This window comes from Gopherus flavomarginatus, chromosome 5 (assembly GCF_025201925.1).
Source record: "Gopherus flavomarginatus isolate rGopFla2 chromosome 5, rGopFla2.mat.asm, whole genome shotgun sequence".
NCBI lineage: Eukaryota > Metazoa > Chordata > Testudines > Testudinidae > Gopherus > Gopherus flavomarginatus.
The window spans coordinates 154,583,260-154,607,180 of NC_066621.1; the positions used below are offsets into that span (position 1 = coordinate 154,583,260).

Genomic DNA, 23,921 nt, shown 5'->3' on the forward strand with positions numbered 1-23,921 from the left:
CTGAGGCTTGCGGGCTGGTCACAGAGTAGGTGGTGTATAACAGTTACTTCTTGGCTAACAAGAGTTTGTATGTAAACTATTAAGTGTTATAATAATAATAGGAGATATACCTATGTCATAGAACTGGAAGGGACCCTGAAAGTCATAGAGTCCAGCCCCTTACCTTCACTTGCAGGACCAAGTACTGATTTTGCCCCAGATCCCTAAGTGGCCCCCTTGAGGACTGAACTCACAACCCTGGGTTTAGCAGGCCAATGCTCAGACCACTGAGCTATCCCTCCCCCTCTCTAAATCCAGAGTGACTCATGATTGTTTAGTAAAATGGAGACATGCGGTACATTGATTTATTACTACCAGAGCTTCAAACCTTAACGTTAAATTAGTCTGCGTTTTGAGCATAATATTCCAAGACTTTGGGCCAAGTTCCTCCCTGGTTTAAGGAAGCATAACTCCATCAGCTCCAGTGAACCAAGGTTATCTTTGGTCTGCAGTTAGCAGTGTTACTCCTACTTGTGGTTGTGATCCCATGTGATACAGAAAGTGATCTTAAAATCAGCCAATAAACCATCAGCCTGTATTCTACCTGAAAATGTAGTACCCAGGTACAGCAGTGTGTGTAAAACATATGCTCTGATACCATGGGCATGTAAATCCTAATACTAAAGAGATGGCAAATTGAAATCCACTTAATGTCACAACTTGCTGGAGTCTCAAAATTCTGTGGTCCTGATTCTCAGAGGTGCAGAGTTCTCTCAGTTCCAACTGAGGTCAGTGGAAGTCTTGGGTTCTCAGCATATCTGAAAATCCAGGCCCTAAATCAGGTTATTAAACTTTGGGAAAACAGAAACTTGGCCATTAGATGGTTCTCTATAGAATCAATAGTGAAAAGTGGAATAAAACGAAAACATTTAGGATGGGCTTGAGATGACTAATGCAAACCCACTCATGGCTTGGCTTTGCTCCACCATTCATCATTGTCCGACTGCTACTGTCCTTCCAAAATTTTGAAAGTGGCTTTATTCCATTCTTCCCTTCACTGTCCTTGTACTCCTCTTAACAGTATGTTCTCTAGAGTGCGGGGCATTTTTAAGCAGTTACACAGCAGGAGGGATATTCTTCAAACAACTGGCTCTCCTTTTGAAACATGTTTGTTTCTGAATTTTTCACTTATACTTCACTCTTTCACAATACAAAGAGAATAGCAGTAAGGTGAGGGACTTGTTTTCACAGAGGAATGTGTTAAAATGTATTTGAACAAAGAATCTAATGTTAATGTACCTCTGGAGTTACTGGAATGTACTGTTCTGGTTGATTGGAGAAGATATTTGTTTAAATGTGTTTTTGTTACATGGATGGTTCTATTCTGAGAAATTTTCAGCCTTGGTACTTGATAATTATTGGTATGAACTGAGTAATAATTTTATAAAATATTCTTTAGGTTTTTTTAATAACTAAAAATTAATAATTTAACTAGCAGTAGATGCTAGCTTAAATGGATTTTCTAAAGTATCTAAAGAAGTCTCTTTGTAAAATATAATGCTGAAATATGACTCTAATCTAGTGCAAATGCGAGGTCTTTGCCCCATATATTGCTAGGCCCAGTTTCATGTGGCATAAACTCAGTTTTCATACAGAGTACAGAATTTTCAAAAATGTTCTATACAAAGGCACAGCAACTTACCTACTGAAAAATGCCTAGCTAACTTCTGTGTTAAAATCCAGTTCCAGTGTCCTAAACTTCTTCATAGTATGTACCATGAGTTGAGTGGTTACCTTGTTAGATATAAGCAATGCAGGATCAGAGTTGGTCTGTATTTGGATGGGAAACCTTTGCAAAAATTGTATAATAGTGTAGTATATGTGACACATACTGCCAGAAATAAAGCAATGCCACAGCCAGGTGTGAGGGGGCACTGTGCTTCTGGAGGCACTGTCTTTTGAATGAGATCTAGGGCCGATGTCCTGACAGCTGAAGATCATAAAAATTCTCTGGCACTCTTTGGAAGAACAAGTGTGTTAGCCCTGATGCCCTGGCTGACAACCAATGAAGTATTGATGCTTTTCGTGCTTAGTTACCCTAGTAGTTTCCGGTGGATAAGCTATTCATTTAACATCCTGAACTCCTGCGTAGTGTTCTTGTTATAGGTGGTTACCATCCTCCAAAAGGAGCTGTGTTTCACTGGTGGGTGAAATGTTTCTCTTCTGTATTATGAAGTTTTGATGAGCACGTTGGTACCTTCAGATGAAAGGTGCTATTTAAATCGGTGCAAGTGGGCTGGGGTTGAGGGGCTTACGGTTGCTATTGTCCACAGTGCCTGCAACGGGTACGGCAGCAAAGGTGCTTTGGGGGAAATTCACTGTTGCAGCTGCAGAGATGAGTCTGGTTAAGCTTGGAATCCAATAAACAAGTTCCTTCTTGAGCACCTGCCTACCAGGATAGTAACAAGGGATGATGATGCAGTGCTGAAATAATTGTGCTCAGAGCTGCTTATAAATGGGTTCTTTGCAGTAGCTCTGTTTGCATCTTCGCACCTCTGTTTCTCCTGCTCCCTTGTGGCCGAGTGGATGTTGTAAACATTCATTCTGTCACTCAGTTCAAGAGCACCAGAGCTCATCTCTCTTCTGTATATATTTAGCTAGGGCTGGATATAGAAGAGCTGGAGGACATTGAAGAGGATGCTGGCCTTGGCAATGGAGGTCTTGGAAGACTGGCTGGTAAGTGAGCTTCCGGGATGTTATGATTTGAGAACTTGCCAAGCAGTCCAGTGCATATTGGGCATTCTTCCCATGAACGCTAGGAGCACTTGTCTTCCTGCATTGTGGTAGAACTTAGAGGCTCCAACCGGGGCCCCGGTGTGACAGGTGCTGGCGCACACGCAGTACAAGGACGGTCATTGCCTCAAAGTGCTTGCAGTTAGCAGTTGACGAGACACCACAAGCAGACACAACCTAGGGGAGACAAGGTAACAACATAGTCATCCCAAGTAGCATAATAAGGAGCAGTCTCAGCACATAACTGCCTAATTATAAGTGTAAATTAAATGCTCATGCTGCCTTGTAGCATCAACATTGTGGACAATGCTGGTGGTAAGGAAATGAGGTTAATATGCAGGGCACTAATTTGTCCCATCTAGGTGATCTCCCTGCCTTTCCCTCACACCCCTCCCCTAATGAAAATGATGATTTCCTTTCATTCACTAAGCTGTCAGCCAAATAGTTTAGATATGGTCTGTTTCACCCTTGGACTCCACCTGGCACGTTCAGTCTGGCCTCTCCTTCACAGAAGCTCACTATCTCCCCCCTTCAGCCAGGAGCTAATTGTAACTTGCAAAATGTTGACTCTAGAAAGTAGACATACTGGCTGAATAATAGGATAACAGACATGCAGATCTATGACTTGGCTATATTTGAACCAGTGGCCCTGCAAATGCTGTCTGTAGCACAAGACTGTTTTGGAGGAAGGTGCGTGTTGGGGGAGGGAGGGACGGACTACGATATTCTTGGCTTGTATTGGTGCAGTGCGGCATATAGGTCGATGGAAAAGGAAGCAGGACTGACTTCCAGACCCTGGTGGTGATCCCCAGTATCAAACCACCCTTGGGCTTCATTGTCTACTCCGAACACTCTCCAAGGCCAGCTGTATCTTGACTTCCATCCACACCTGCTTTGAATCGGTGTTTCTTTAGTCCTCCAACTACTTGTTTCTGTAGCATGGGAGGTGGTACAGGTGGTGTGGCAGGCATGGAGTTGGAGCCATATGCACAGTGGGGGAGCTGGTATGTGGTGTTGCATGGTAGGCAGACAAGGAATTAAAGCAATGGGAAGATGTGGAGTGGAACAGAGGTTGACTTTCTCTAAGCCAGGCTTCCATATGCATGCTGTGTAAATGTACCAGTCAACTTAGCGTGCAGTCGGGAGCTCTGTGTTTTTTATATTTGTGATGCTTTGTAAGCTTGTTGCTTTTGGGGGCTGATGAACCCATAATGAGAAATGTTGCTAAATATGTCCCTAAATTCTGTCTGTCCTTAACAGCCTGCTTCCTTGATTCAATGGCAACACTTGGGCTTGCTGCATATGGATATGGCATCAGATACGAATATGGAATCTTCAACCAGAAGATCCGAGATGGCTGGCAGGTACATAAGCAGAACCCTGCCGTTTCCCTCCCCTCCTTCTAGAAGAAAATAATGCGTCCTTTAAACACCAACACTGGGGGCATGGGTTACTTGAGATGTTTTGTCCAGTTTATCATGTGTTGTGCAAGTCTGAGTACTTTAGATCTCTTGGGTTAGATTAATTTATGCAGTGAAGCTGCATTTTGGGGAGCCAATACAAGATGCAGCATTCTGTTAACTGGAGAAACATGCCCTGAAAGTCTGAAATGTGAAATTTTTGGGGGGGGAGGGGGAGGTGGTGGTCCCTATCCCCCAGGGAAAATGTAAATGCTCTTCTAAATCCTGCCCCCTGCAATTGGCTTTTTGATTAGTATGCCTCAGATCCTAAATCATGAGTTACTCTTGCTCGTAACATGAGGAAAGACAGGGTCATTCCTCCAGCAGAATACACCCCCTGCCCAAAAAAAACCAGAGAATCCTTTCTACCCACCCCTCTGCAACCACCACATAATGCCTCAGTGGACCAAAACCAAAGTGTGCCTGCCCTTGTGTCTGTAGCTATTCAACCTGATGCATTGTCAGGCCACACTCCATGCTGTTACATTAGATGGCTAGTGTACAGGATCTTAAGCCTTTTAGAAAAAAATGCTAAATTTGACTTTTCTACTGTTGCAGAAACATGTGCTTAGTCTAGAATTATTAAGTTTCAGCTGCATAAGAAGGTGAGTTTGCAGGATGTATTTAATGGTAGCCAGGGGACAGGCTGGGATGCCTGAGATTTCAGCATATCAAAATCAAATACACAACACACACTCTTTTTTTCAGAATCATCTAACCAAATTGCTTCTTCAGTGATTTCAAAGTGCCTCCCGTTGCTTCTCCCGATAGTAATACAATGTCAAAACCGTGGTGTCAATACAAATATCAGCTGCTCACTGACTACTGAGGCGAACATACAATTTAATATCAAAATAAACACCACCCAGGCTTCTGACTCTTTTTAATACCTGAGTCATTCAGTCACTATTTAAAACCTAAATGAAGCTACCTTGGGTTCCAGCCTGTCCCACCAAACTGTGATGGAATTCAGAGAGCTTATGGCAGCTTTTAAATCTAGCTTGCTGGGGAGCATGGGTTTGGTATTATAGTAGTTTGTAGGGCCTGTTGCATTGATTTAGATGGACTATTTGGGCCAGGGTCAAAGGTATTAATATAACTCAGTCATTATCCATCATTAACCAGTCTGAAACTAGGCTCAGAGTTTGGTATACAGGGACTTCGGCCCGCTTAGTACCATGGCAAACATGCCATTAAAAATCCTTATAACCTTTTACTAAAGATAAATCACTTGAAATGTCAAGTGTTAAATAAGACTTTCATTTTAACAACATCCCGTGTTTCCTTTAGCTAGAGAGCTTTTTTTAAAAGAAATAAACCCTTCCTACTTTTGTTTGACAATGTCTTAAATAGTAATAACTGTCCTTTTTGGTGAAGAAACAAAAGTTTGTTGAGATGGGCTGAAGCTGTCCTTGCTGTTTAAAGCCCAATCCGGTCTTCTGGATGATAAGACAAAACAAACACAAAAGGAGAAAGAAAATGCAGCTTCTGTCTCTGACGTTGACTTTCGCTTGCAGTCTCCCTGCTGGAAGAATGCAGGCCCAGAAGACTTATCAGCCCCTCCAAGAATGGGCAAACATGTTTATGGCATTGCTTTTAGTCTGGTCACATGCTTGCAGCTATGTTGTAAAATACTCTGGCTAAGCTAGACTCTTATTAAACAGAAGGCAAAAGGGGAGAGAGAGAGAGGAAATAAGGTGAGGAAGGAAAAGGACACACTGAAGGGAAAAGGGGACAAAGTCTCACATCCCAGGTGGTGGTTGGAATTTAGCCAACGACAATGTCATCTAGGCCTTCTCTGTGGCCTGGTCTGATCAGGACATCACTCAGAATTAGGACAAAGAAGGTCCAAGGTCCCAGGGGATGGTGTGGGTGTCAGCCATGATAAGGCTCGCTGCAGTGTTTGTTGGCAGACAGCTGCTGCTTTTACTAATTTTTCCCAATAGTCTTCTCTTTGTGAGAACCCCGAAATGGAGTGGTGGTTGGAATACTTCATCCTCTCTTTACTTTGTTTACCAATGGGCCTAATTTTGAACACACACCTAATTTGGGGATTTTTTTAACCTTGCCAGTTATAATTTTAAAAGTCCTTGAGTGGCATTAGTAAAAACCTTTCTAAATTACATCTTTTTTGTCTCCTTTTTGCATCCTTCTTTTAAACAATTTTCTATCGGATCATTGTGACAATTTATGAACGTTCACTCGCTCTTAGTAGTTGAGCTTACAGTCAGGGTAAATTTGTAGGCCCTGTTATAACAGGCCTCATTGTAATAGGCACTGTATGGAGATACACCCAGGAGGGGACAGTCCCTGCCCTGAAGAGTTTGTCGGCCTTGTATATCTAAAGCTGCAAAGGGTGGCAGAAAGAAAGTACCATTCCTGTTTTACAGATGGGGAGCTGGAGCACAGAGAGATTAAATTACTTTCCCAAGGTCACGAGTCCATGGCAGAGCCAGGACGTGAATGAAGCCAGGTCTCCTGAGTCCTGTCCAGTACCTTAACCACATAACCCGCCTTCTCTCTGTCACGCAGGGTTAGCCCAAAAAGCATGAAGCGCCTTAGCAAATCTACTTGAACACCAATATTGTAGGTTGGTAACATTGACTTGTTGGTGCTTGCAGAATACTAAGCTGTTTACAGCATATCTTGGCATAGCTGCGCTGCACGGAGAAACAATGGGCCCTTTGAGTTCACCCAAACAAATTGTCTGTTCAGCAGCAATTGGCCAGGCTGAGGGGTTCCTGCCTCGCTGCTCTGAAATTATACTCTGGGCTGACAAGACGCTTCCTTGTTGAACTCTGCAGCATTTGAATAATAAATTTATTTTATTTAATAAGTTTATTTTGCCCATATTTGAAACCTGTGTGCATACCGCAGTTAAAGAGCAGTTAGATGCCAATGTAGGGTTTGGTTAGTAGCTTGCGGTGGAGGAATGGCACCCTAGGGAAGATGCTTAGTTATGGCACTGCTGTGCAGGAGAAGCCATTTATAGTCCTGGGGAGAAATTGAGCCATAATATAAAAATGTATAAATCTCCTTGACCTCACTGGAAGCTGCACCCACCCTGCTGGGATTGAATTTGGTCTCTTGTACTCACTCGACAGTAGAATTGGAAGACTGATAAAGGCAGTGCACCTCTTCCTGGGGCAGGGAGGGTTAATTTTACATGGCTGAGGAGCAGCATTGGCCAACCCCCAACAGAAGGATTGTGATGACCCAGGGCCACAAAGGAGGGGAAGGAGAAGATCTTTGGGGCTCTGTCAGACAGAAGCCCCCCTTTCTTCCCCATAAAGGAGAAAGCTGAGTTGAGGAGAAAGGAAGATGTACTTGCAGGGACAAAATATCAGTGAGCACTGGCCTGAGTGGAAATGAGGTCATGGAGGTTAGAAATGGAAAGACCTAGGCCAATCCCACCCCTTCTCCAAGAAAGGAGGTTCTTTCCTGGCTCCTGAGCTCAAAGGTGCCCATTCTTAGCAGGGAACAGCTTCAGTCCTTTGGGTTATGGGCCCAGGCTTCTGGCTCTTTGCAGACTGGGAAAGGTCTGTCTTTGTGACAGGCCTAGCTGTCCTCTGTCAGCTGCGGAGCTCCAGTCTTCCTGTTTCTTGTGTGTTAAGCTTTCACCTGGAGCTGTAATCTGAAACTCTCCTTTTATTAGCATAAATCTGTGGTATCCAGCCCTTCTAATGGCCCTGGAAAGTGTGTGTGTCTGTGTGTAAATATATATTTATTTTAAAGTCTAGTCAACATTTCATGTTTGGCCTGGGCTCTTATCCGCCCTGCAGTTGATTATACAGAATTCCATCTGACTCACGGAAAGGGAGCAGTGACTAATCGTATGAACAGCCAGCCTTCCTCAGTGTGCAGTTTATAACGTCTTTCCTATTAAAGAGCTGCTAGTTAAACAGCAGGGCAATGACTTTTCTTCCTCGCTCTTTGGTTTGTCTTAACATGGCCCTGTCCTGTACTCCTATGACCTGTACATAATTGCTGTCTCCTCTACAGCTCTAATTCAGCAGCATTAAGGTGGTGTCTAATCTATATTCTTCCATTTAGCAGTACTACTTCATTGAGGTGCCAAGCTGCTTCATTAGCAGGTCTCCAGAATGAGGTTTAAATTCTGATTAAATCTATTCCTGTCTCATCACACTCACAAGATCCAGTTGAGTTAGTGAGCAAACAGGGAACCAATTACCTTGTAAACAGATCTGGTCTTAGACTATTATAATAATCTTTGTCTAGAAGAAAGCATATTAGAAGGAATGCTTCTCTGTCAATGGTCATCTGCCTCTCATGGAACTCCAGTGCTCTTATAGCTCTCAAAATACTCTGATATATTTGGAGCTGTAAGGTCTTGCAGTGTGGTGGAAGACCCGGCTTTCAACATCTTTTTTTAAGCAAGTGAGTTGTTGAAATTGGGGAAATAATTAACTGAAGATCTTGCAAACCGATAACCAGGGTTCAATGTAGAGATTACAAAACAGAGATGCCCAGGCTAACCCATGACTGTCAACATGAGCAGTTACTGGGATGTTAAACTTGAAATAAAGCCTTTTACTAGTTGATGTTGCATGAAATTAAAAATGTAACCATGTAAAGACACCCTAAATGTTTCTTCTTATAGCCTGTTAGTTTTATTTAAAGTGAACAGGAAGGGTCAGATTAGAGATGCCCAGTGTGGGTATAAGTGGGTTTGAATTTTCATGTGCAGATACCACAGTTGAAAGGAGAGCCACAGCTATACAAAGAGCAAAGCAGTCTGAGCGCAGAACTACTTAGAGCAACTGAAAATGAGCTTAGAAACTGTAAATGGACACTTCAGTGTTAAGTCATTATCATAAAACCCCTGAGGCAAGGGGAGAGAACTCCCAGGGACACATTCTACTAGGCCTGGGGAAAAAAGTCATATCCCTAGAGATGATGCACATCCAGCCAGAGGCACACCATGTAGTACATGCTGAATGTCTGTATTTCATGCAACTGTTTCGTGCACCAAAGCAATCAGGAAGTTGACTCTCATTACAGACAATCAAGAGCGATTGTTTCTGGGATCTATCGCTTGTGCTGACATAGAGCCTGCCTGGAGAGTGAAACTAAATATTCATAGCAAGATTATTGACTTCAGAATTGACTCAGGAACTGACATCACAGTCATCTCAGAAGGGACTTGCAATCAACTTCAACCTCTCAGGACTGGGCTACACTAGCGAGGGGTTCGAACTAAGATACGCAACTTTAGCTATAGCTGAAGTCAAAGTATCTTAGTTCGACTTACCTGGCTGTCCTCACAGCAGTGAGTTGACCGCCACGGCTCCCCCGTCGACTCCACTTACTCCTCCTGCCGAGCTGGAGTACGGGTGTCGATTTGGGGATCGATTTATCGCATCTAGACCAGACGCAATAAATCGATCCATGATACATCGAACATTACCCACCGATCTGGGAGGTGGATTATTCCCATTGGTGTAGGGAGCATCTTCGCTGCAGCGCTCCAGCTGGAGCATCTTGGGTGTAGACGAGCCCTAAGAGAACTCTCTGCCCCATGTTAAGTGCTCCTCTTATGCGTTAAGGAATTGTGTATGGGGTGTGTGTCTTTGTTGATCATTTAATCAGGCTATGTCTGCGCTACAGCCTATACCGAAAAACTTACATCACTCAGGGGTGTGACTATTCCACCCCACCGAGCAACATAAATTACACCAGCACGTTGGCGAGAGAACCACTGGCAAAGAGCATCTTCACCACACATGGCACAGCTGTAACTATAGACGTGGCCTTATAGAGTGCTTGCCAAACCCTGTATTATCTAGAAAGTGCTGCGGAAGGGAGAAGTAGACTGGAAAATAAGAATGCAGTAGTTGTGGGGGGGCCGGGGGAAGTGAAGCAAGCCATCAGTGTTCACATAAGATGATAAATCCAGAGTCCCCTAGATGCCAGTCAGTGCATGGACAGAGCCTCCCCCAGATATCTGTCTAAAGTTATCCCCCTTGTTGAAGATGAAGGGCAATAGATCCCTGGGTATCTATTTGCTTCCTGCATCCTATACCACTAAGTTTCTCTGACCTAGCACTGTCTGACCTTGTTGCACGGCTAGAGATAAGGGTATGGAAGATGGGTAATGGCAAAAGCCACTGGTAATACAATTAGATTGTAGCTCTCATGTCTTACTGACCAAAACCGACACCTAATCAGGCTGAGGATCAGATTACGGAGGAGACATCCTCTCCCTTGTCTTCTGCATGATGTGACAGAATGACCAGCCAGACCTTTTGCTCTAACCATGGGGTAAGAGAGAACATTTGCTCTTCTGCAGTGCAGCAGGGAAGGATCTGATGACACTATTTGAAATGTGCAGTTGATATGACCATCGTATACTGCAATACCTTATTGGATTGTAGTGCTTAAGGTAGTTGCTTGCAGCATAGATGCACTGCTGTTGCCCAGAGTTTGATTAAGTTAAGAGACATGTGGGTGGGGGTGGTAAAAGCCCCCCCCATATTAAAAAACATTTTTTGCCAAAATAAAATGTAAAAATAGCTGCTATTTCCCTTCCTCTTCTCTCATGTCTCAGGTTAGCAGAGGTACAAAGACACAGTGTAGAGGCTAAACTGGCCTAGCTGTCTTTCAGTTCTTTGAGTCCCAACTGCCATGTCCCTTTCACAGTGGCAAATGCCCCATTTCTATAAAAGATGAGTGAGTTCCAATTGTCCGCATATATTGAGTCTACTTACCCTTGAGATTACGTTTTCAGCAGCAGGCCAGCGATATGCAGAGTTGCCTTCCAGTGTTAGCACTGCAAAACAAACCACTTTTTTTGTTCCATTCTGAAATGAATCAAATGCTGAGAGAAACACACAGCTCCAAGGAATAATCTGAAGCACGAATGTTTTTTATAAATCACCACCACCTCTCCCCAAATTTTCCTAGGACTGTGCTCAATATTGATAAAACCAAACAAAAAAGCAGCCCTATTCTTTCCAGGGTTCAGTAACTGCTTTGCAATTCTCTGTCTTCTTTAGGCCTCATCCCAGTAACTAAATCAGAAGCAAGAACTAAGGCATTTTTCTGTGATTGTCTTTACCCATTACTGCCCTGAGTTCACTTATTAGATTTCTCTAACTTTTATTCATGTGCTTCCCGTTCACTTTTACGTTAGTGGGCTGGCTTCCTCGAGTACATCTACGCTGCAAAGAGAATCTGAGCCCAGGGCTTGTGTGATTTGGTCTGCGGAGCTAAAAACCGCAGCGGGTGCCTGGGCTCCAAGACTCCCCTCCACACACTGGCTTTGATTCCAGGCTCCAGCCTGAGCCCGAACATCTGCTCTACTGTTTTTAGCCCTGCAGCCTGAGGCCCGCAAGCCAGAGTCAGTTGACCCAGGCTCTGAGACTCTCCACCATGCATTTTTCTTTGCAGCATAGATTTACCCTAAGAGCCCTCCAACTGCATCCAAACACTTGGATGTACTCTCTCTATTCTGTGTCTTAAAAATATCACCTCTTCGATCCCAAATGTTTCCTTGTTGTGTTAGTGCAAACGGTGGCATGTAGCTCGTTAGCTTCACTCTGCGCAAGGTGCAGGTAAAAAAGGTTCTGTTTAACTATCCCCCTTCTAGGTGGAAGAAGCCGACGACTGGCTTAGACACGGCAACCCCTGGGAGAAAGCCCGTCCCGAGTACATGCTGCCAGTCCACTTTTATGGAAGAGTGGAACACACCAAGAGTGGACTGAAGTGGGTCGATACGCAGGTACTGACGTGAGATGTGTTGTGCATAGACACTCATGAGCTGTTGAAGGAAATGCAACTTTTTTTATTTTTTTTAATAAGCTAGAAACTTTTGAGTATTTTATCCTGAAAGAAAACTTCCTGCAGTTCCAGTGCGGGAAAACTGATGCCTGTTGTTCCTTTGCTGTTGTTTAAGGGACACTGTGGCTTGCCAGAAGAGTGGCCTGCTTAGGAAGGATAAACTGGGATAAATCTGAGGTGGTGCCCACATCTTGGTGGCTTATTCCTTCCATAAGCCCCAAGGACACTCAACGTGCCAGATCTGTGATTACACCTGAATTCTGTTGCAGCTCTTCTTGGCCCTCCTTAACCTGGGATCCTCTTTTGTGTTAAATACAAAATCTGTGGAAACTGCCACGGAGCTTTGAATGTCCCACCTGCATTTAATGGCCAGTTTAAAGTGGGGCAGTCATCTGATGGCAGCCTGCCGCCAGATGAAGAAGCTGTAGACATCTAGGGGGAGGTGGAGGTGAGGAAAGAGATTTTTTTTAGAAACTGCTCTACATGAAACTTAAAAAAACCTCTTATTACTTAATGTAATTAGTAGAAATGGAGGAAGTTAGTAAGATTCAGCAGGTTGTAAAGTAGCATTCTTTTATTACTTGTCTGTGTGTTATCATAGCGTCCTTCAGCATATTTGTTCAGCTGTTTGTCATGTCCACGGAAATGAACTGATGCTCTGTACTGTGGTCAGAAAAGAAGTCTGCAAGATGCAGCACATTCGTGCTGCTGACAGGAAATGAGCCGTAATCATCTAAGAGACAACCGCCAAGGGAAGGCTGGCCTTGCAAAGAAATTAACCAAACATTTTAAAGCACCTCCTAGCCCTGGCCTTGCAGTCTGGTCTCTTGCCAGTACTGGGAGTAGGAATGAAATCTTCACCTTCACCCTTGAGCACAAACAAACCCGGCAAAATATATAGTAAGCTAGTAATGGGCAAACCTCTGACCAGGCCTCCGTGCTGGTAACTGCTCAGCCTGTAGATACACATGGAGTGTCCTGTGCTGACAGTGCAATCTGTCCGTGTGGGGTTCCCCAGACACCCCATCTTCAGATCGAAGTCTGAGCAACTTCTCTTTGCAGGCTGGAGGGGATGAGTGCAGATTAGCTTTTCGATAACACTAACTCTTCCCCTCTTCTTCCTCCCAACCCACCCCATGTCCTGAATTCTAGCACTTTCCAAAATATAAATGGCTGTAGTTGGAGACCTAATTGCAAATTTAAGGAGCTGTCAGCATTCAACCTGGTTAGCCATAACTTGCTTTTCTAACTCTCTTTCTAACAGTTTTGTGCATTTCAAGCACGATATCTTTCTGGCAACCTTTTCAGGTTTTTTAAGTTAGCAAGAGAATCCCAACAATGTTCTGAGCAACAGATAATTTGTATAATTAGCGGTGTCAAATGGACTATTAAGGGCCCCATCCACAGCCGTTGAAGTCAGTGCAGAGACACTTGCTGACGCCATTGGGCTTTGAATTCCATGTCGTTTCAACGTACGCTTTCCGTGGGCCAGATCCATTGCTCTTTGAAGTCAATGGGAATCCTTTTATTGACGTCTGCTGGTTTTGGTCAGGCCCCATGTGTAGCCTTGACTGACGCATCTAAGGGTGTACTGTGTTTCTGGGAATAGTAGGAATATGGCAGGCAGTGACGCTTTAATTCCAGCCTCTCCTCTATAAAAGACCTCTAAATCTGGCTCACCACAGGTCATACTGTAACCCCTGTGTAATAGGTGGTCCTTGCCTTGCCCTACGATACTCCTGTGCCTGGATACATGAATAACACCGTCAACACCATGCGGCTGTGGTCTGCTCGGGCACCTAATGACTTCAACCTCCGAGACTGTGAGTAGCTCTTCTGTGAAATATTCGCTTCTGTCCTGAATTTCCCCACCTCTGAGGCTGATCGCATGCTTTGGAGTGAGGAGGGGTGCTGCCAAGGAGAGTAGTTACATGACATGGATGATGGAATGCTGCTGGGATAAGGACTGGAACTTGCTGTTTAACCATCTATAAATAGAAGTTACTGGGGGGAGGTAGTCAGAGGAAGGATCTAGTTTGAATAGCCCAGTGACTGGGCCTGCGCCTGACTCACCTGTTTTGACAGTCAAGCTTATGTTGCTTTATTGTCCAGTTTCCCCCATCTTTCTGTAATTCCTCTAACTGTTCTTAACTGTCCTGTGTGCAACCCATCAAGCCTCTTGTGCAGTGTGCGTTTGCACTGACTCAAGCCTTCCCTTGTAGTTAACGTTGGAGATTACATTCAAGCCGTCTTGGACAGAAATTTGGCTGAGAACATATCACGTGTCCTCTATCCGAATGATAACGTAAGTCATCCGAAAACTGCTAAAGGTTTCATTGCTAGAGGCTGTTGCTCATTCCAGTTTGACTAATTAGCTGAAGCAAAATCTCTTCATGACCAGACAGGGAAACAGATTACTCCTGCTCTCAGTGTCAGACTACTGGAGCAGCGGGCATATCAGAAACATATCAACAAAAGAACAGTGTGTGTGTAAACAATGCCTCCGTGCACTGTGGGCAGTGAACATTGAGCAGTTTCAATCAGCATCACTTCATGGTTTTCCTATTTTAGCCTGATACGATGTTGAGGTTCCAAACACTGCAGAGGAGTATTTTAAAATATTCATTGCAAAGGGGAGCAGGGGGGTTAAAAGTATCTAAGAAATCTAGGAGCACAAGTTCTACTGAAAGCTGTGACTTGTACTCCTAAATCACGTGGGCACTCGACAATACCACCCGAAATTTTAAAGAGACAGAGAAATGAAGTTATGCATGTTGTAAAAGGCTGTCTTTCATAAACCCTGAATTTTGTGACTAATTGGATCTGACAGGGCCCTTTAAAGAGAGAAATCAACAAATCTAGTTTAAGGAATACTTCTTAAATACAAAAACAGTCAGGCTGAACTCACGCAAGGTCAAAAAATGGCATGAGGATAAATTCATTGTTCCTTTACTATTGGTGTGCATCCGGTCGCTTTTGTTTTGAAGCCTAATATTAGGCACCTGATTTTGAAAATGTTGGCCTAAGATATGTTTGGCTTCCTATGTGTTTTATTGCCAGAACTCCTTTTCACTGCCTCAACAAAGCAGAGAACTGGCTCTAGTAGGGATGGGATTTGACATGTCATCCAAGCAAGGCATGCTGGTGCCCTGCTGATGTGCACCTAGGAGTGTGAAGAGTTACTTCCCACCTCAGTTCAGCACAAGGAGTCAGTAGTTAACGGTTAAAACCAATCACAGGGATTATAATACTGAAAAGAATCCCGTACAAATGAATTTTCTTCTTGTCCTTTTCTGCCTTTTCCCTTTGGCGATTTCACTCACCGAAGGCAGGCAAGGGAAAACAAACTGGACAGCTTCTTTCTTTCTGGTCAGGTTCAGGTTTTTCATTCTCCTGCATTGGCACAATGCCGCAGTGTTGAAGTGGCAAACGCTGCGGGGGAAATACCAAAACCAAAAAGTAATGTCATCTTAAAACCAACCCAGAACAAAACAAAAATTACGTTTTTGAGCAAGTTACTTCGGAAGAAGTCCTTTTAAAACCAGTCAGTTTGACTGGGTTGCATAGTACAAATGGTATTCAGCAAGACAGCACTGTGAGGTTAGGACAACCCAGATCAATTAAGCTCAACCAACTGAGAATTAAGCCCTGTTTGTATTGCATCTGTCCCTTAAAGGTTCAGATTACGTAGCATTCCCTGTCTGTTCTTGCTTGTAGTTTTTCGAAGGCAAAGAGTTGCGACTGAAACAGGAATACTTTGTTGTGGCTGCCACCCTCCAGGATGTCATCCGACGTTTCAAAGCATCCAAATTTGGAAGCACAGAAAGCGTTCGAACTATATTTGAGTCTTTTCCAGATCAGGTAAACGTCACGGGATAATGGCCGACTGAGGTCTGTAATGATTCAGTTTCAAAGCATGCTTTCCATTTCCTCATAAATGTTTTTTGGTGGTGAGGACCAAATGGTCTCTCAGGATCTGATATGGTATTTCCTAGACTAAGAACTCGCTTTCAAACCACCCAGCTTCAATGGAGGGAACAAATTCGTGGAAATGTAGCACATTTGACGTGTCTCCAAGCAGCTAGCTAAGAGGCAAAATGAAGGATTACACGTTTGGTTGCTTGAATTTTGTATTAATTTTTATAGGTAGCGATACAGCTGAATGACACTCATCCTGCACTGGCCATTCCTGAGTTGATGAGGGTTTTTGTGGACATTGAAAAACTGCCATGGACTAAGGTTTGGAAAATCATCTCTGTACTTTTTCTGTTTCCTGTGATAGAGAATACCAAACGTTGCAAGCGTAGCCTTGCTAAAGAGCAACTGTCTAGATAATCCCTTAATTGTCTCCTGGCGTATGATATAATATTGACAAGCTTCTTGGGTTTACCCCTATAATCAGTAGTGTAGCTGGAGGGGAGCAGGCAGCCACTGCTCTCCCACTGAGCACAAGTGGCACCTTTTCAATTTCTTGGCGCCTTTTTAATTTTTACTCACTGGGTGGCGCTCCGGGTCTTCGGCGGCGCTTCGGTAGGTCCTTTGCTTGCTCCATGTGTGTTCGGCGGCACTGAAGGACCCGCTGCTGAAATGCTACCGAAGACCTGCAGAGCCAGTGAAGGACCCACCACCGAAGATCTGGAGCACTGCCCCATCAGTAAAAGTGCTGCCGGGTGAGTAAAAGCGCTGCTTTTTTTGTGATTGCTCCCTGTTTGTTCCACCTGGCTACGCCACTGCCTATAATCTAGCTAAACTGTGATCAAGACCACGAAGTTGAAGAAAGTGATGGGTAACGGGCCTTGTCAGTACAGCTTTAGGGACTTACGGAGGCCAATCTTGTAACTGCGTATATCAAGTTTATCTTTAAGTTATACAACCTTTTGTAAGGTTTCTGCTATAAAGGAATGGATCTGTTCAGAAATCAAAAGAAATTACTACTGAAGAGGTAAATCTGCTCCATGCATAGCCCTACATTTTCAACGGTCTGCTAACACTTTTGCATGTGTCAACATCCAGTGTATATATACCTTTTTATATATACAATATAAAAAATATGCACAAGTTGGGTTGCATACACATAAGTGCATTCACAAATCCTCACACTGTGCTTGCTCAGTGGATGTGGCACACATGCCAGTCAGCTGTATTCTTTATACATGCTCTTCTGAACACTTCTTTTGTTACACATGTAAGCTAACTGGCTACCAACGCTTTGGAAACTGAATCCTTTCCTGTGCAGCACAAAGCCATCTGTGTGAAGATGCTCATTCTATAATATGGTAACAGCCTGTTAAATAGAGACAGCTGATGACTCTAGTACTATATGCTTCTCTAAACAAAGGCTCACCGTTGTAATGATGATTGTCTGTCTGATATTTATGTGGCAAGGATTTGTAAACCTGCTAAAACTTCTTAGATAAAAATAAGTAGTTAAAAGTAGCTATTGGGACACACTAATTTTCTCATGCAGGATATGGAACAGCAGCTGTCTAGAACAAATTCCTCAATCTGCATCTTGCATCCAACGAAGTGGGTATTCACCCACGAAAGCTCATGCTCCAAAACGTCTGTTAGTCTATAAGGTGCCACAGGACACTCTGTTGCTTTTTACAGATCCAGACTAACACGGCTGCCCCTCTGATCTTTTGGGCAGTAACTAAGCTAGGATTTATGGAACCAATAACTAGCAGCCACAGACTGTAATGTTCTGTTTGACTAGGACAATCTGGAACGCTCTTATATAGGAGGTTTTTTAAGTTATAATTTTATTAAAGTTCACCATTCCATATCAGAATTTATGGGAGTTTGTTTTAAAAAACCTGTTTCTTACCTGAAAGAAACAAGCATAGCATTAAGGATCTGCAAAATGAGTCTCCCTGCTGGAAGCCTGTAGGTGTATTGCAAGGACCTGAATTTCCCTTTGTTCCACAATGTTGTTGCTTGTCAGAAAGGCCTGTTTCATCATAGGTCATGAGAGACCATTGGAGGGACCAGCATAGATTGACAAGTTGTTTATTGGTATTAGTCATCCAAGAGGCCCCAAAGGAGAACACAGCCCTGTTGTGCTAGGTGTTGTACATATACCTAGTAAGAGCTGACCATTTACACAGAGGAGACACAGGAGGAGGCATCATCCCCATTTTACAGATGGCGAATGCAGATACAGGGCTTGTCTACACTTGAAATGCTACTGCTGCAGCTGCACCACTGTAGCACTTCAGAGTAGGTACTACCCATGGCAGTGGGAGGGGTTCTTCTGTTGCTGTATTTAATCCACCTCCCTGAGAGGGGTCTGTCTACATGGGGGGTGGGGGGAACTAGACCACTCAGAGGTGTGGATTTTTCACACCCTTGAGCGATGGAGTTAAACTGATTTAACGTTCTAGTGTAGGCCAGGTTGCAGAGATTGTTACTTTCCTGCTATGCTTCAGGGAGTCTAAAGCAGAGCCAGCCCCCAAGCACATATGTATCCCAGGGCTGGGCCTGAGTAAAGTTTTGTCACAGAGTGGGTAGCATGTGGGTGTTGTACAGGTTTGAGGGGTCCTTGGCTTTACTCTTTTAACCATTAACTCCCCTCTATTAAACACCAGGCCTGGGATATCACCAAGCGGACCTTTGCCTACACAAACCACACGGTGCTCCCCGAAGCACTAGAGCGCTGGCCGGTCGATCTTGTGGAGAAGCTGCTGCCGAGACATCTGCAAATAATTTACGAAATAAACCAGAGGCATCTGGATGTAAGTAACTTGAAATGAAACTGACAGTGGCTCTGAGTGCCAAACGCATCCAACTGTGGGAGGGGAAAGGAAGCATCCGGTATCTTGCTGGGCTATGCCAGGGCATGGCGGTTGTAATGGACTGGCTTCTCTCTGACAGGGAATCTGGATGTGGGGATTTGTGCTTTATTTTTTTCAACAGAGGGTAGGGAAAAGGGGGACCTTAACATAAGGTTTGGGCTAAACCACAGGCCAGCCTTTTCTGTGCTTGCTCTCTATCCCAATCTGGCTCTTGTTTGATCTCTTGATTTTTAACAAGTCCCTCTGAGGAACATCAAGTTGTTTTCCTCCTGAAATATTAAGCTCACTCTAGACAAGATGGAATGTAAAATAAACAAGGAAGGGCTTCAGTCTCCTGGACATTAAGGCCTGTTTGCACTCTGGCAGCACAAAGGGGCCTTTAATGTGAATGCAAATCCAAGCCAGGATGCACATTAACAAAATCTGTGTCTCTATTCCTGGCCCCCCCCCCAGCCCCATGAAATGTTTGTTTTTGCATCATGCTGTATCAGAGGCCCTATAAGAAAGCTCAGAGTGTGTGTGTGTGTGTGGGGGGAAATCACAAACACTAAATTGGTTCCTAAAGAAAAACTGGTGAATCAAACTACTTTGCCAGTGGGTAAAAGTGCTTTGCCCAGACACATGGAATATTTATTTGTGGGAGCAGGGGAGACCGGATAATGTATTTGATTAACATCTGCAAGTCCTTGTCTCTGCCCCCTCTGGTCAATTTATCCAAACTCTTCACAAGGCTTCAAATGCAGTAAATGATGGGGAGGAGAGGAGAGGAGAGAGGAACAAAACAGCTAGAATGGCAGTGTAACAGGGCGGACTCACCACCGCGGCGCCTCCTGCTGGTTGGTTTGAGAATTAGCTCTTTCAGCGGCATGCTTTCACTAGTGCTGTCTCGCCCTCTATTACTTTCTCGGTCTCCACCGTCCTCACAGTCGGACCCACGTCACTCCCAGACTGCAGCATCCGCTTCTGGACACTGCCCTCCCGCTGTGCCCACTCTGCTGGTTCACCCCCTGCCCCCCCCTTTCTGGGAGACCAGCAGTTTCTGGTTCTACCACTTGCCTCAGTGGCTCACTGCAGTCCTCAGTCTAGCCCCTTCCTCCAAGGGCAAACTGCAGTCTGGCCTAGCCACTCATCACTGGCAAGTGAGGGGAGGGAGAAAGGAAAGACCCAGGTCTGCCTGCTGCTCTGGGCCCTGACGCAGGGACTCTCTAGCAGCAGCCACTTACTGCTACCCTCTAACTCTCCTCTTCTGCCTGCTTCCCTGGGCCACTTCCCCAGCACTTTCTCTGCTGCTTTGTGTCAGGGCCCCAGTCCGGCAGTCGTGAGCCTGGAGCTCCCCCAGCCTCTGCTGACCCTGCCCAGCCCTGCTCTGGCTTAGGTGCGTCTCTAAGAGCCAGTTCTTGCTCTCTCCTCCAGGGAGAGACTGGGCCGGCTCCAGGCACCAGCGGAGGAAGCAGGTGCCTGGGGCAGCACATGCTGAGAGGCGGCATTCTGGCCATTCTTGGGGTGGCACAGTCTGAGCGTGTTTTTGCTTAGGCAGTCTGGACAGCAGTCCGAGCAGCCAGTGGCTTTTTTTGTTGTTGTTACTTGGGGGTGGGGGGGGGGGGGCAAAAATGGTAGAGTCAGCCCTGGGGAGAGACTGTGCTCCTCGCTGCCCTGCAGCCTTCTTATAGGGCCCAGCCTGGCCCTGATAGCTGCTTTCAATAAGCCTTTCCATGACTGGCTGGGGCTCTGCCCAGCCTCTCTGGCTGCCCCACTACAGGCAGAATTCACTTGTGCCGCCATCTTGGCTGCCTGGAACGTGGTGGTGGTATAACTCATGTAGAGAATGATAAAGTGCAGCCATTCCTAAACAAGGCCCATTAAACTGCTTCATCTGGGATGTGCAGCGCGTGCTCCAGAGTGGATCAGCCCCCTAGAACTCATTGTTCTATTCTGGGACTTCTGCTGCTGTTGGCCCCATTGTCCATTTCTCGAATGCCTCTTAGGCCTGGCCCACCCTCAGTGACACATGATTCACAGCCTCTGGCTGGCTGTAGCTAAACTTAGAGAGACAAGGTGGGCAAGGTAATAACTTTTATTGGACCAGCTTCTCCTAGTGAAGAGACAAGCTTTTGGGCTTCCACAGAACTCTTCATCAGATCAAGTATACTTAATCCTGTTTTATACTGGCCCATGCAGGTGGCTGTTCTTATTTCTAGTCAGGGATGACTGCTTTTTTTGTTCTAATTATTTGGGGATTGATTGAGTTGTAGAGTGACTAAGCTTGTTGATGCTCTAATGTATCCGTAATCTAGTTGCTGTGGATTTTTTTCTTAAAAATCATTACAGCACATTTTTTAATTTGTCATCTGGACGGCACTCGAACAGAATGCAGCAGAACCCCAAATCTGTTTTCCAAAATGTAGATCTATCCCCATGTCAAAATTGAAGCTGTTCTTTATCAACCCGAATTTTACAAAGGTTTCAGATGGCCCCAGAGTCCTTCATTGAATTGGGTTTTACCATATAGCAGTCCTTGCACTGATCAGAACCCAGATGCTATTATGGCAGAAGGTGTGCTTTCCCTCTGCTGGCTAAGAGAGCAGCTGATTTGAATGCCCAATTATAGATATTGAATTTATGACTAGTTTTTATCCCATCTCCAACCTCACAGAAAGTCACAGTCCTGTTTCCTAATGATATTGACCGTCTGAGAAGAATGTCCCTGATCGAAGAAGGAGGAGTCAAGAGAATCAACATGGCTCATCTCTGCATCATTGGCTCGCATGCTGTTAATGGCGTAGCAAAGATCCACTCAGATATCGTGAAGACTCAGGTGTAAGTTAGAAAAACAATAAATGTGGCTTATGAATGAATTGCAAAGTACAGCAGTTCCTGACCCTGTTCAGTAAGACATCTGAAATTGTTACACTCAGGTTCACTAAACTAAGATTGGAGTACAACTGTTAAATTCTTATAAAATGGAAAATCGGATTTGTCTGAGTCAGGATCAGGTCAGCACGGTGCAGAGCAGGAGTGCAAAGCAATTGTGAATGATGCCAAGAGCAAGCCAGGATTAGCAACTGTTAGTTATTCGTGAATGCCTGTTAATTTAATAGAAATGGGCTGTAAAATTACCCTTTTCCCCCTTAATTCCTCACCATTGCAACTCCCATGTCTAATGGTGCAGAAAGGGAGATTGACAGTAAGTGACTAGCTGAGGGCCCTGAGGTGAGTCGCCCGTTGTCAGAGCTGGGGTTAGAATTTGCATCTTCCACCACCTAATCTTGTGCTCTTAACGCTAGACAACGCTGCCTGTATGCATTGATACCCTCTCAGATAATGGCTTCACACTGAGCATGGAAGAATAGCCTCTCAGAATAAGACCGTTACCTTCTCATTGTCCTAGATTCAAGGACTTTGCCGAGCTGGAACCAGAGAAGTTTCAGAATAAGACTAATGGGATCACCCCCAGGCGCTGGCTCTTGCTTTGCAACCCAGGACTAGCAGAGCTCATAGCAGAGGTAACTACAGTGCCTCTGTATGTACGTGTCCTGGAAGCATGTGGGAAAGAGGACTTGGGCACATTGCAATGTGTTAAAATGGTAACCAGCTCTTTCTGCAAGTGAGACACCCCTTTGGGAATGCTCTCTGCATCCTCACTGAATGCGGCAGCTGGATGCCTCTGCATCAGTGATGACTGCTCAGATGCACATGTCTTTGGCGGAGGGGCGAGGGGGGTTGATTTCCCTATGGGGACAGCACTAGATCCAAGAGCTGGAAACATGAGTGCTAACTTCCCCACTGCCCTGAGGGTGCTCAACCCACCACCCTCACCCTGCCCCAATTCCATCCCCAGTCCCCGCCTCTTTACCACTTTTTCCCCCAAGCGTGCTGCATCCCTACTCCTCCCCCCCCCTTGCTCCCCAAAAGTCCTAAGCACTGTCAAACAGCTGTTAGGTGGTGGGCAGGAAGCTCTGGGAGCGGGAACATGGTGTGCACAGGGGAGGAGAAGGTGAGGAGGGAGTGGGGGCAGAGCACCCGCTAACTTTTCCCCGTGGGTGCTCCAGCCCCACAGCACCCATGGAGTCGGCGCCTATGGCTGAAAATACAGGATAAAGGAGCAGCTCCCCTCCAGTTTCACATGCTAGTCACCCGGTCCAGTCTCAGAGAGTGAAGCAGAGTGGAGGGTCTCTTTGCAGAAAGAGTCACTGAGTGGCCCACATTGTTACTCTCCATACCCTGATTCAGGGCTGGCATTTGAGGGAGAGAATTTGTATTGGAAACTGCTTTATTCAGACTGTTTTCTCCCGGCTTGGAATATCTCTACGCGTGCCTGGCTCCTGGCTGGGAAAACTGCCCAGACTGCCTTATGCCATCAAATGCCTGCTTGAAATATTGGTCCCCTATCTCATGAGAAGCTATCAGAGGCTTCCTGTGTTTCTCTTTCAGAGTATTCCTGCCCCCTCTCTCCCCTCTCGGTACAATAGAGTCTGAGTGTTTGCAGGGTGTTTGTTCACTAATGGTGCAGCCAGAGTGAGCAGTGAAAGTGGTTTTTGTTTTTTAAAAAAATCTTTGATTTATTTTTTCTTATTTAAGAGCTTTGGAGAATTGAAAACCACTTTGGGTTTCTTACTCCTTTTCTCTTTGTAGGTGGTCCAAGGACATGCACAGGACTTGTGCCCTGGTACACTTTCCCCAAAGTGAATAAAACAATGGCTGTACCTTTCAAAATACTGCTACACGTTGACAAGCCCAGCACTCAGAAATATCTGAGGCTCTGCCTTTTAACTCCTAGTTTTGGAGGGACCTCTTAGGAGCAGGGGCTTGTTGGAATAAACCCTAGTTAGGAGAGTCCAAAACCCCAAGCCGCTCAAGCCCAGATCCTAGGCTCTTGACCCCATTGCTAGTGAAGCCAAGTTGGCAAATGTGTATTGAAACTCTCCGTGGGGGAGAGATTTGAGGAAAGGAGGTGGGGGATGACCTTGGACCTCTAGTTCCTTCAATTTATAATTGGCCAACCTTTTTCAAACCTTGTTTGTCATTTTAGTTTTCAGCCTGTTGAGTTAAAATTTCTTGAACAAAAGTGCTGCCTGTATTGATTCCTCCAGAAGTT

The 23,921-nt window shown here is 45.0% G+C and overlaps 2 protein-coding genes across 2 annotated transcripts in view; one reads left to right on the top strand and one right to left on the bottom strand.

Annotated features, from left to right (window-relative positions):
* Positions 1 to 23,921, bottom strand: part of FRMD6 (FERM domain containing 6) — a 727,784-nt gene that overhangs the window by 601,216 nt on the left and 102,647 nt on the right. The window lies entirely within an intron of this gene.
* PYGL (glycogen phosphorylase L) overlaps positions 1 to 23,921 on the top strand; it is a 33,721-nt gene that overhangs the window by 4,249 nt on the left and 5,551 nt on the right. The window contains exons 4-13 of the mRNA XM_050954601.1: positions 2,637 to 2,715; positions 4,033 to 4,136; positions 11,842 to 11,973; positions 13,744 to 13,855; positions 14,255 to 14,337; positions 15,750 to 15,893; positions 16,179 to 16,271; positions 18,620 to 18,766; positions 21,480 to 21,643; positions 22,215 to 22,329. Coding sequence (XP_050810558.1) covers positions 2,637 to 2,715; positions 4,033 to 4,136; positions 11,842 to 11,973; positions 13,744 to 13,855; positions 14,255 to 14,337; positions 15,750 to 15,893; positions 16,179 to 16,271; positions 18,620 to 18,766; positions 21,480 to 21,643; positions 22,215 to 22,329 — 1,173 coding nt within the window. The remainder of the gene's footprint in view (positions 1 to 2,636; positions 2,716 to 4,032; positions 4,137 to 11,841; positions 11,974 to 13,743; positions 13,856 to 14,254; positions 14,338 to 15,749; positions 15,894 to 16,178; positions 16,272 to 18,619; positions 18,767 to 21,479; positions 21,644 to 22,214; positions 22,330 to 23,921) is intronic.